This window comes from Cottoperca gobio, chromosome 10 (assembly GCF_900634415.1).
Source record: "Cottoperca gobio chromosome 10, fCotGob3.1, whole genome shotgun sequence".
In the NCBI taxonomy this organism is placed as follows: Eukaryota; Metazoa; Chordata; class Actinopteri; order Perciformes; family Bovichtidae; genus Cottoperca; species Cottoperca gobio.
In genome coordinates, this window is record NC_041364.1 from 20523943 (window position 1) to 20536654 (window position 12712).

Below are 12712 nucleotides of genomic sequence, written 5' to 3' on the forward strand. Positions count from 1 at the left end.
TATTTTGATTGGGAAGCCTTTAAACCTCCTCAACTACTGCCATGTGAGGCACTGATCTGTGACTTTTCCCTGTAATATCGCTGCTAAATGCTTTAAAATACTTTATAATGCCACTAAAGCTAGTTTTTAAATGTATTCTCTAAACGTGACTAAAGTTTGCTGGTAATTAAGACCTATAAAACATTTCATATATATTTCACCCTGGACCTTGCAAAAAGTCCAGTGTTGAATTAACTCCCAGAGTTGATTTCAACACTTTTTCAGGGTTTATATTGGTCCACACTTTTCAGAGTTAAATTAACCCTTTCATAATAGTTAAAACACTGTGCCAGAGTTCCCTCTTGAACTCACAAAATAGAGTTAAAGTAACATGAATTACTATGTTATTAAATAATATATTCATTGATTCCAATAAACAAAGCCATGGTATAATGTACAAACTTTCATCTGAAACATTGTATGAGCTTTGAATATCAAATGGCTTATTGGAATTTAAGCTCAGACATTTTTATTATGAACCTTTCCTCACTTTGAACACTCAAAATGCATGATGATGGTCTTCAAAAGAATTCTCGGTGAATAGCTTGTTAATAAACAAAATGTGTTACCTTCAACCAAAAGTACATCACATATTTGACAAAAGACAAACAAGTCCACATGTATATTCTACACACCATCAACTTTAACCCAACTAGTTGAGAAAACATCTTTTGACAAAATCATTTCAAGCATTTCATTGTTGACCACATTCACATCTCTGAGGGAATAAGTCTTAATTGGTCCATACTCTTTTTATTTGAGGGTGAAGGTTTCCCAGTGATAAGCAATAGCCAATAGCTTCGGTAGCAAGTTTCTATGTGGATACAAGTGCTTAAATAGTTTGTGGTGGTCAACAATCAAATGCTTTAAATATATTGTCGTACCTAGAGTGAGAAAAAGTGACACAACCATGTTCATTATTTTAAGTAACAACAGTAACACATTCCAGTTTTCGTTTCCTGCAGGAATGATGTCACCAAACAGTGGGATGTTTTTCACAAGACACAATGTCTGAATAGAATTCAAACCAATGCCATTACCAGCACTGTCCAAAATGATCTTTGTGGGACATTTCTTTCGTTCTAAAAATCCGTAGTCAAAACCATAAATCCTGGAAAGCAAGTTCTGTTGTGATATTAAGTCTTTTGTGAAATATTTAAAAAGCAATTTGATCTCACACCGAGTCACACCCTCAAGAAGGTCATGCATTATATCAAATGAGTAATTATTTCAAACATGGAAATACTTCAATGAGTTAAGTGTAGAAGTCTTTTTCAAACCATACAGAGTTCAATGGTGGGTTGTCTTGGAGACATTTGTAATGCATATCAAACATATTTCTTCCACGAAGGATCACTTTGGGATCTTCCTCACTGTATACTGTTTGAGAATCATTCCTCTCAATCAAACACTACTAAGACTAAGGCCTTGGGTTTTCAGTAATTTTATATCATTTATCAACGGCTCCAGTATAACACCATTAACTTCTGGCTGCTGGGATACAAATTCTGACACATGAAACCGGTCAGTATTGTTTCAGCCTCTTACTCAGAGAGTGAGACCGGTACTAGCTGGTCAAGCAGTCTGGCTCTCAAGTCTCTGACTCTGACTGACTCCTTCATTTTCTCCACATCACTGTTATACACTGTTGTCTGTAAGAATGTGTAACAATTCAGTAACGCAGCATCGTACGACAAATTAAACACACAATGTGTTTTGGAAAGTTTGTCGAAAGCCCCGAGGTAGGGAGCGGTTTGCCTGCCGTGGGATGAGATGCTTATCCATGGTGATGTAGAAGCTGTCAATCTTGCTCTTCTGACGCCCAACAGCGAGGAGGTATGGCTGCCGACCCTGCTGGTTGCGGAGATGCTGCTCCAAACTGCAGCATGACTAGGGTTGAGATAAAGAAACCGAACATTACACACAAGAATAATGTGCAGACACAGAGAAAACTACATTATAGAAGTGATCAGTTACTCAAACATCTTCTTTATGGCTAGTGCAAGATGGGAATGCTTGTGAAGACTTCATTTCAATTTCATTCACTTTTTAACAACCCTCTTTTGTGGCTAAGAAGGTGACGTGACAATTATAATCACCTTAATAATATAATTACCTTATGAAAGACTAAGTCTTTTTGGAGATATGGCAAGTGCTTTAAACAAGCTAAACAAATACAACTCACTTGTTGTCTCATCAAGATCACTTCCTGTGGGACTCTCTGCAACAAGCGACGCAACTCTGGGTGTTGAAGTAAGCCACTTAGCCTCTTTTATGACATTTGGACTGAAGAATCCCATTTCTGAAGGGGCCTGGAGGATGTTTCATGATCAAATAGGAGGGGGAAGTCTTGATCCACCTTTACACAAGAAGATATTACCGTTACTACTACAGGAAATACGTCAAGCCATTGTAAACATTTAATTCCAAACTCACCAATCCTTTGGTATCCAGGAATCTTGGGAAGGTGCAGAGGATATCAACGCCTCTGCTTGGGTCATTAACAAGCGTCTGACGGGGCTGAAAGGTTTCTCTCATTTTCTGAAAAATCAGGGAATTGTCTGTGGTATGGTTGAGTGGTATGTCAAGCTGATTAAACTTTGTATATTTTACAACTAATTGTAAAATCATGTGACTTATGAGCAACTAAAACTAGTGAACTGACTGAAAATGTCCAGTTAATCAATAAGTGTTACATGGAGCAGCCTGATCCTTCAACAAAAAAACAAATGCACAATTTAGAAGTAGCAATGTGAAGTGTCTTAACATCTTTTCAAACCCTAATGCAGCCTGTCGTGTATGATATTGTACATGCACCTAAATGTTCTTACTCACATGCATAAGTGGACAAATTGCAGCAGGATTTCCCTTGAACGGTAAATTAGTGAAGGCATCTACACTGAATACTGGAATCTCCATTATGATTAGATTGAATAGTTTGAAAACAAGAGACGATGTGGTTTGCAGTCGACCCGCTGCTGTCGATGGACTTTACACCAGTCTGTGGTTTCAGCAGGCGCCCCTCAGCGTCAGTCCTCACGTGGTTGCCAGACTTTCAACCTATGTTTTCAGCGGACTATAGTGTTTAGATCGGTTTAGATCAGGGGTCACCAACCTTTTTGATACTGAGAGCTACTTCAAGGGTACTGAACAATACGAAGGGCTACTTGTTTGATACAAACTTCCTGAATAACATAGTTGCACGGTTCACCTTTAATGATAATATTATCATTAATAATCATAATACATATTCATATACGTGAGGAGACTGTCTGATCACATGTTAATGTTAATTATTCCTCACAATAATTATTAACAATGATTTACCATGGTAGGAAACAGATATATTTAAACATAAACATTATTTATTTACGTTCTTAATCTATTTCAACATTTGAAAGTCAGAGTTATCACATCTCTGATATTTTTGTTAATATCTTTATTGACAGTTTTGTACGAATGAGAACATTTGTAGCATTTTGTTCAAAATTACACCAGTTATATTTTAACACAAAGCATCACTTCTGTACAAAGATTTAGGAAATCGTTAACTGTCACATCTTCAAATCATATTCTGTTTGTACAAACACTAACTTTGTAAGATTGGAGAGAGTGGAGATGACATCGGAACCTTTCTTCTCGTCTTAGAACAGTGTTTGCAATAACCATCATTGCACCTTTCAAGACCTCTCCGTCCGAAAAGGCTTTCTTGTACTTTATTAAAAAAAATACGTATTAAAAATGTGCAGCTCTAAATTAAGCTTCCGTTGTTTTGTGTGACTTGTTCACCGGCCTCGTGAAAAGAGATGCTGCTGCCCAAAGCTGCCTTTAACTCCCGGCTTGTTCTGCCCGCAGTGCTGCAGGTGTGTAGTTAGCATGTAGTTAGCATGGTAGCTTCTGTGACACGTACCGAAGTGTCTCCACAATGTGCCGCTTTGCCGTCGCCACGCAAATGAGACATACACACTTTTCTTTCACTGTTGTAAAAAATAATTCTACCTCCCCATCATTGTGAAAATAGTTCGTTTTCTTTCGCTTTTCTGCCATGTTTAGCGTAAACAACGCAGCTCGCGCCCCACCGTAGCTGCTCCCGCTAGCTTGTCTGAGCGAAAAGGGAAATGGAGATTTAGTTTACAGGGTTAGAGTTCATATATACATAAAACATTTTTGTTTTTCAAATGCTATATTCAATATTTTCATTTTAAAGTAAAGAATAATTCAAGTGTTATTGATTTTTGAAAAAAAACAGCAAAACAATTAAATACAAATTTTAGACGAAGCTCCATGGTGACAAGTGTTATTTATTTTAGACGAAGCTCCATGGTGACAAGTGTTATTTTTAGAAAATACATGGTCCCTGCGGGCGACCAAGTACCCGCGGGCTATATATATATATATATATAAATGTATATTTACATATACATATATATATATATATATATATATACATACATAAATATATATACGTATATATATACATGTATACACACATATAAATATATACATATATACACATACATAAACACATATATATATATATATGTATGTATATATACATACATATACGTATATATATACACATGTACATATATATATGTATATATATATATATATATATATATATATATATATACATGGATGTATATATATATATATATATATATATATATATATATATATATATACATACATACATACATACATACATACATATATGTATGTATATACATATATTCTTTTTTTTTTTTTTTTTTTTTTTAATGTATATATGTATGTATATACATATATTCATTTTTTTTTTATTATTACTTTTTTTTTTTTTCAAATCAATTTTTAGGGCACAATTGGCCCCCCTCCCCAATCATTTCGCCCCTCCCCATGACCTCCCATGTATAGGGCCGCCTTGGCTCATTTGACCGCCGCTCGCACCGGCTTATTAGGCCCCCTGGGGTTTTATTGGCCGCCGGCGATCGGGCAATTGCGGTCGCCAAGACTCATTTGGCCTGCCCTGGTGTGTGGTGTCTGGCCGCCCTGGTGCTTGATGCTTTGTGCTAGCGCCGCTCCTAGCTAGCTGTTAGCTCCGCTCCTAGCTAGCTGTTAGCGCTGCTCCTAGCTAGCTGCAAGCTGTTACTGCTGCTCCTAGCTGTTGCCGCCTGCCTGCCTGCCTGTCTTGTTTCCTCCTGCTGAATGACCAACGGTCATTAAACCGGCGGTTTATATAGCCTCATCTCGTCGCTCATTGGTCAGATAATATTGGCCGTTGCGCATCGCTCATTGGACAGTTAAAACTGAACACGTTCCAATCAAAGAAGCAGACCACCAATCGAACCCTGGACACTGAACAGTTTTGTGTTTCCTCTTCGCCAATAAATGTATGAAATACTCATCTACAGGAAGTGATAAAGTGTCAAATCTATTTGAACTGATAGCAAAGGAGTTTCACTTCATATAGATGTCAAATAAACCTTATTATTTTTCTGTATTTTGATTGGGAAGCCTTTAAACCTCCTCAACTACTGCCATGTGAGGCACTGATCTGTGACTTTTCCCTGTAATATCGCTGCTAAATGCTTTAAAATACTTTATAATGCCACTAAAGCTAGTTTTTAAATGTATTCTCTAAACGTGACTAAAGTTTGCTGGTAATTAAGACCTATAAAACATTTCATATATATTTCACCCTGGACCTTGCAAAAAGTCCAGTGTTGAATTAACTCCCAGAGTTGATTTCAACACTTTTTCAGGGTTTATATTGGTCCACACTTTTCAAAGTTAAATGAACCCTTTCATAATAGTTAAAACACTGTGCCGGAGTTCCCTCTTGAACTCACAAAATAGAGTTAAAGTAACATGAATTACTATGTTATTAAATAATATATTCATTGATTCCAATAAACAAAGCCATGGTATAATGTACAAACTTTCATCTGAAACATTGTATGAGCTTTGAATATCAAATGGCTTATTGGAATTTAAGCTCAGACATTTTTATTATGAACCTTTCCTCACTTTGAACACTCAAAATGCATGATGATGGTCTTCAAAAGAATTCTCGGTGAATAGCTTGTTAATAAACAAAATGTGTTACCTTCAACCAAAAGTACATCACATATTTGACAAAAGACAAACAAGTCCACATGTATATTCTACACACCATCAACTTTAACCCAACTAGTTGAGAAAACATCTTTTGACAAAATCATTTCAAGCATTTCATTGTTGACCACATTCACATCTCTGAGGGAATAAGTCTTAATTGGTCCATACTCTTTTTATTTGAGGGTGAAGGTTTCCCAGTGATAAGCAATAGCCAATAGCTTCGGTAGCAAGTTTCTATGTGGATACAAGTGCTTAAATAGTTTGTGGTGGTCAACAATCAAATGCTTTAAATATATTGTCGTACCTAGAGTGAGAAAAAGTGACACAACCATGTTCATTATTTTAAGTAACAACAGTAACACATTCCAGTTTTCGTTTCCTGCAGGAATGATGTCACCAAACAGTGGGATGTTTTTCACAAGACACAATGTCTGAATAGAATTCAAACCAATGCCATTACCAGCACTGTCCAAAATGATCTTTGTGGGACATTTCTTTCGTTCTAAAAATCCGTAGTCAAAACCATAAATCCTGGAAAGCAAGTTCTGTTGTGATATTAAGTCTTTTGTGAAATATTTAAAAAGCAATTTGATCTCACACCGAGTCACACCCTCAAGAAGGTCATGCATTATATCAAATGAGTAATTATTTCAAACATGGAAATACTTCAATAAGTTAAGTGTAGAAGTCTTTTACAAACCATACAGAGTTCAATGGTGGGTTGTCTTGGAGACATTTGTAATGCATATCAAACATATTTCTTCCACGAAGGATCACTTTGGGATCTTCCTCACTGTATACTGTTTGAGAATCATTCCTCTCAATCTAAGACTACTAAGACTAAGGCCTTGGGTCTTCAGTAATTTTATATCATTTATCAACGGCTCCAGTATAACACCATTAACTTCTGGCTGCTGGGATACAAATTCTGACACATGAAACCGGTCAGTATTGTTTCAGCCTCTTACTCAGAGAGTGAGACCGGTACTAGCTGGTCAAGCAGTCTGGCTCTCAAGTCTCTGACTCTGACTGACTCCTTCATTTTCTCCACATCACTGTTATACACTGTTGTCTGTAAGAATGTGTAACAATTCAGTAACGCAGCATCGTACGACAAATTAAACACAAAATGGGTTTTGGAAAGTTCGTCGAAAGCCCCGAGGTAGGGAGCGGTTTGCCTGGCGTGGGATGAGATGCTTATCCATGGTGATGTAGAAGCTGTCAATCTTGCTCTTCTGACGCCCAACAGCGAGGAGGTATGGCTGCCGACCCTGCTGGTTGCGGAGATGCTGCTCCAAACTGCAGCATGACTAGGGTTGAGATAAAGAAACCTAACATTACACACAAGAATAATGTGCAGACACAGAGAAAACTACATTATAGAAGTGATCAGTTACTCAAACATCTTCTTAAAGGCTAGTGCAAGATGGGAATGCTTGTGAAGACTTCATTTCAATTTCATTCACTTTTTAACAACCCTCTTTTACACATGTGGCTAAGAAGGTGACGTGACAATTATAAATCACCATAATAATATAATTACCTTTACCTATATTAAAAGTATTTTTGGAGATATGGTAAGTGCTTTAAACAAGCTAAACAAATACAACTCACTTGTTGTCTCATCAAGATCACTTCCTGTGGGACTCTCTGCAACAAGCGACGCAACTCTGGGTGTTGAAGTAAGCCACTTAGCCTCTTTTATGACATTTGGACTGAAGAATCCCATTTCTGAAGGAGCCTGGAGGATGTGTCATCAAATAGGAGGGGGAAGTCTTGATCCACCTTTACGAAAGAAGATATTACTGTTACTACTACAGGAAATGCGTCAAGCTATTGAAAACATTTAATTCCAAACTTACCAATCCTTTGGTATCCAGGAATCTTGGGAAGGTGCAGAGGATATCAACACCTCTGCTTGGGTCATTAACAAGCGTCTGACAGGGGCTGAAAGGTTTCTCTCATTTTCTGAAAAATCAGGGAATTGTCTGTGGTATGGTTGAGCAAAGACATGTCCTCTTGGCAAGCATCCACATCCAACTGTCTTTGTACATTAACAGCTCGTTGGACATTTGGGAGAAGTGTCCATAGGGCTATTTGGTGATGGTGCAGATCCTTGACAAATCTTTCGTTGGATTGCTTTCAGACGCCAAGAAATGTATCCTGTGCTGCCTGCAGCATCATGGAAGTGTTCCTGAAATAAAACAAAAAATTATTTTGGTCATACTTTAAAGAACTCAAATGTCAATGTCATACAAACGCTGTTGTGTCACAATATGCACGTTTGATATGCAACTTTCATGCAAACAATAATAAGGAATATTACAGAGTCTTTCTTGGTATATGAATCATTGAGGGAAGGGAACGGCGTCACTATCCCAAGAGCATACTCTTCTCTTATAGCTTTAGTGGGGATGTGCCCGAGAGGAGATATTAAATTCCTCATCAAAATGTGCACAATGGGCATGCAGTTATTTGGCACAAATGAAACAATATAAAAAACACACTCATGATTTTCAATCTTGCGAGCTACCAGTAGTCAAAGTTAAGTTAAGTTAAGTTAAAGCCTTTTATTGTCATTATACAAAAAGTACAACGAGATTCAGAGTGCCACTCTGTCTCAGTGCGCAAAAAATACAAAGACAAACAGAACATTAAAAACACAGCAGTAGGACAGACAACATAAGCAATCATACGGGGGGATAAATAGTTAAAAATATTGATATAAAAATAGTTTATACTTTTTAAAAGTGCAATCAGAGTGAGTATATGTGAGAAGATGGTTATGGTTATTACATTAGGTGTGGTGGTTAAGCAGCCTGACGGCCCAGGGGTAGAAGCTGTTTTTTAGTCTGTTTGTCCGTGATTTGAAGCTCCTGTATCTTCTCCCAGAAGACAGGAGAGAGAGCAGTCTGTGACCTGGGTGAGAGCTGTCCTTTAGTATTGTGTTTGCTCTGCTGAGGCAGCGGGAGGTGGAGATGTGTTCCAGAGAGGGCAGGGGGCAGCCAACGGTTTTCTCTGCCATCCTAATCACTCTCTGCAGGGCTTTCTTGTCCGCAGCTGAACATCCAGCATACCACACAGAGATGGAGTATGACAGCACGCTCTCGATGGTCGCCCGGTAGAAGGACACCAGCAGCTTCTTGTTCAGTCTGTTCCTCCGTAGCACCCTCAGGAAGTGTAGTCGCTGCTGGGCCTTCTTAACTGCTGCAGTGGTGTGTGCTGTCCAGCTGAGGCTCTCCGAGATTTGAACCCCCAGGAACTTAAAAGTGGGGACCCTTTCCATTCTCTCTTTATTGAGGTGAAGGGGGGCGGGTTCTGGACGGTGTTTTCTGAAGTCTATGATGATTTATTGTGTTTTGCTTGTGTTCAGAAGTAGGTTGTTAGCTGAACACCATGCAGACAGCTTCAGGATCTCGTCTCTGTATGCCGACTCGTCGTCTCCCTTATATATTACATATTTGGCCGACCACAGTCTGCATCATCTGCAAATTTTATAATGGAGTTGGAGGGGTGAATGGGAGAGCAGTTGTGTGTTTTCGTAAAAGCCTTATTTTTATGCTTTTTTTTTCGTTACAAAAATAAATACACAGTTCCTATTGTTTAACATTTAATCAAACCTTTCAATGAACAACTTAACACAGAACCACAGCAAACAGATCAAATAAATAAAGGCTAAAGTCTTAACATTATGACACTTTAGATAAAAGCGTCTTTGAGTTACAAGAAAAGCGCTATACAAGTCTAATGTATTATTATTATTATTATTATTATTATTAAAAGTCTTTAGTGCAGTGATTATTTTTCGGTTTTCGCTCATTTCTTCACTTTCTTCCGACCTGTTGCATTTAAATCCCGTCTCTCTGTCGCTCTGTGTGCACCTGGCCTGTACCACTACACTCGCTGTCTTTGGAGCGTCTGCCCCCCTTCCTTCTTTCACATAATGGTATGATCCTAGTCTGTCCTCGCATGTGATTGACCGCATGGTGTGCCCATCTAAATAAAGTCCCGCCCCTGCCTGGACCGTCGCAAAATCAGTACTTTTTGTATATTGTACAATCTTCGTTCGGAGGGGGGGCCACAGGTGGGTCCAGGCTCAGTGATACGCGTTCTTTTTCGTGTGTGTGTGAGTGTGAGTGTGGCATCTCTGGAGTAGATGTTACAGGATGTTACAAAAAGTGTGTCCTCACTGCCAGAGGGTCACTTTGCACCCCCCCTTCACGGAGCTCCGACAGAACCCTCGAGGAGCTTCGACAGATTGATCACGGGCCGCACAAAGTGAGGGCGAGGGCCAGCAGTTGCCCACCCCTGCTTTGAATGGTTCTTGACCTTTCTCCATGAGGTACAAGAGGACGAGTTGTAGGGAAACATTTTGGAAGTTGTGCCAAAAAGTAAAATAAAAACCCAGACCAATAACCAATAATAATTATCAAGCATTATGACAAGTGTGATAATGAAGGCATTTGCTGACTGGCTGCTTAGCTTTATGGGCCTTTATTTTCACATTTCAGAATTTAGATTTTACTACCCAGCTGACACAAAACATGAAACAGTAAAAATAACAAAAAAACAAATGGAAACCAACTACAATCTATTTTATATTTGAAGGATCTTATTCTATGTGCAAAAAGGTCTTGTGTGGACTTCTTTTTAATCTCATCTGCTGCAGTTACAGGTTTATCATTCCTCAATTCAAGTTAGAGTCTCTGCTGCTTCTCCATCCATCCAGCTGTACCTACTCAATGCCTAATAGACAGAAAAACAAACAACAGAAAGGGAAGGAAGACGCTTCTCAATAGAGGAGTCGAACAGGAATGACCAGGATGGCAGTAGTAGCGTCTTTTGCGCCATCTAAGATCATGACAGCCGTCCAAATCCTTTCCTATCCACGCAGAGAGGGCTCGCAGACGCAGGAGTGTTACTCTGACGGAGAACAATGAGTTCCTTCCTGCTCTCATTCCATGGAGAGCTGCACACTGTCTGTCTGGCCCTGCTGCTGATCAAACTTCCTAGCTACAAGACAAGGCAGGAGACAGAGGAACATTTTAATTTACTTCAAGATTATCCAGAATATCAACATGAAACATGGGTGCATATTGAGACTGATCAAGGTCTAGGTCATCAAACTAACACATCAGAAATGTCAGTTAAGAGGGGTTTACATAAGTGTACTGCCTGATGTTTAACCAAAAAAGAAATAAAAACATTATTATCCTTTCTGTTTCCTCTGGAATAGGGCAGGATGATACATTCTGGATTATAAACCCAGATCTAGGCGGTTCTTTGTCCCTGCAGCGCTACACTGATGCTCACCCAGAGAGTACATCTCCAGCTGCTGCCGCAGGCGGACCTTCTGCAAGCTGTCGTAGAAGTTGGGCTCCGGGCTGCTGCCAACGGTGGGAGGCAGAGTGAAGATGCGCATGATCTTCCTCTTGTTTCTAAGTTATAGGTGAACAGACATATTTCAGAGAAAAAGACAGAGAGAATGCGTATTGCTTATACAGAATATCACCATTCATCACTGACAGTAGTTCACACCATATATTACAATTGACATTCAACTAAAATACATTACGTTTGGAGGATTATATGAATGACGAATTAGCCAGAAGACACCAATAAATAGTTGTATTGCTAAAGTATTGCCACATGATACACGCTTATTTCCATGTTACCAAGGAAACATTCAAATACGAAAATGTTAAATGAATTTTAATATTTTGAGATAAAACCCGAAGGGAAAACTCTCTGACTGAATCATACACACGTGTTGTACGTCTACATATTATAAGCGAAGTGATACACTGAAGATTGAATGCAAGTGCAAACTGTCTTACTTTCTGGCGTACATCAGCAGGCCGAAGCTGACCAGGATAACCAGCAGGTAGACATTAGTGGCCTCATTCCAGGCTTCGTGCACCGAGTAGTCAATAGACTCGGGCTCGTTCCCCAAAACCCCGTGACCACCCATTGAAATACCACAACTACACCCAAACTCTGCAGGTAAATATGTGAAAGAGAAATTATATTATACCCGCTTTCTTGGCTCACTATCTCTCAGCTGAAAGGTGTAAACACAACTACGCCACATCCGCCTTCTTCGTTTCCGGGTAGCCCACACGCTCCGGGGCGCGTTGTTTCCCCCTACAGTCCAAAGTGTGAACTGCAGCACGCACAGGCAAAGTTACAAACTGCACGCACACATTGCTTTCCTGTTGGGATCCCCTCTCCTGAAACATAGACCGTTCACTAGCACTTACTGTAGCTGTCCAATGGAGACATGGACATGCTCTAATTTCTGAACTGAATAGTGGAGATACCAGGGCTTATCATACCAATAGAAGGCCTATAATTAATATGCCTATGTTTTTAAATCATGGCAATAAAATACACTGAATATCAGCAGCTTCACTTAAAAAAGCATTTGAATGTGCCTTGTTGCCTTATTTTATGATTTGAAGGTATGTACTTTACTAGAGCATTTACATGTTCTGCTATGTTATACTTAAAATGTCTATATATTCTAAATATTATAGGCCTCCATTGAATTTATTCGAAGGCTAGTTACTAGTAA

At 39.0% G+C, this 12712-nt stretch overlaps 1 protein-coding gene and 2 long non-coding RNA genes across 3 annotated transcripts; all 3 read right to left on the bottom strand.

Annotated features, from left to right (window-relative positions):
• Positions 1 to 1467: 1467 nt before the first annotated feature.
• Positions 1468 to 2391, bottom strand: LOC115014722 (uncharacterized). The gene is made up of 2 exons (XR_003832933.1): positions 2225 to 2391; positions 1468 to 1929 (listed from the first exon to the last, which is right to left on the bottom strand). It is a non-coding gene; the product is annotated as an uncharacterized LOC115014722 (long non-coding RNA).
• Positions 2392 to 6999: 4608 nt separating this feature from the next.
• On the bottom strand, positions 7000 to 8676 carry LOC115014672 (uncharacterized). The gene is made up of 3 exons (XR_003832927.1): positions 8001 to 8676; positions 7753 to 7923; positions 7000 to 7448 (listed from the first exon to the last, which is right to left on the bottom strand). It is a non-coding gene; the product is annotated as an uncharacterized LOC115014672 (long non-coding RNA).
• A 1910-nt stretch (positions 8677 to 10586) lies between these two features.
• On the bottom strand, positions 10587 to 12284 carry smim19 (small integral membrane protein 19). The gene is made up of 3 exons (XM_029441601.1): positions 11976 to 12284; positions 11452 to 11576; positions 10587 to 11151 (listed from the first exon to the last, which is right to left on the bottom strand). The coding sequence occupies exons 1-3, from the start codon at positions 12107 to 12109 to the stop codon at positions 11093 to 11095; spliced, it is 318 nt and encodes a 105-aa protein (XP_029297461.1). The 5' UTR covers positions 12110 to 12284; the 3' UTR covers positions 10587 to 11092.
• Between the last annotated feature and the right edge of the window lie 428 nt (positions 12285 to 12712).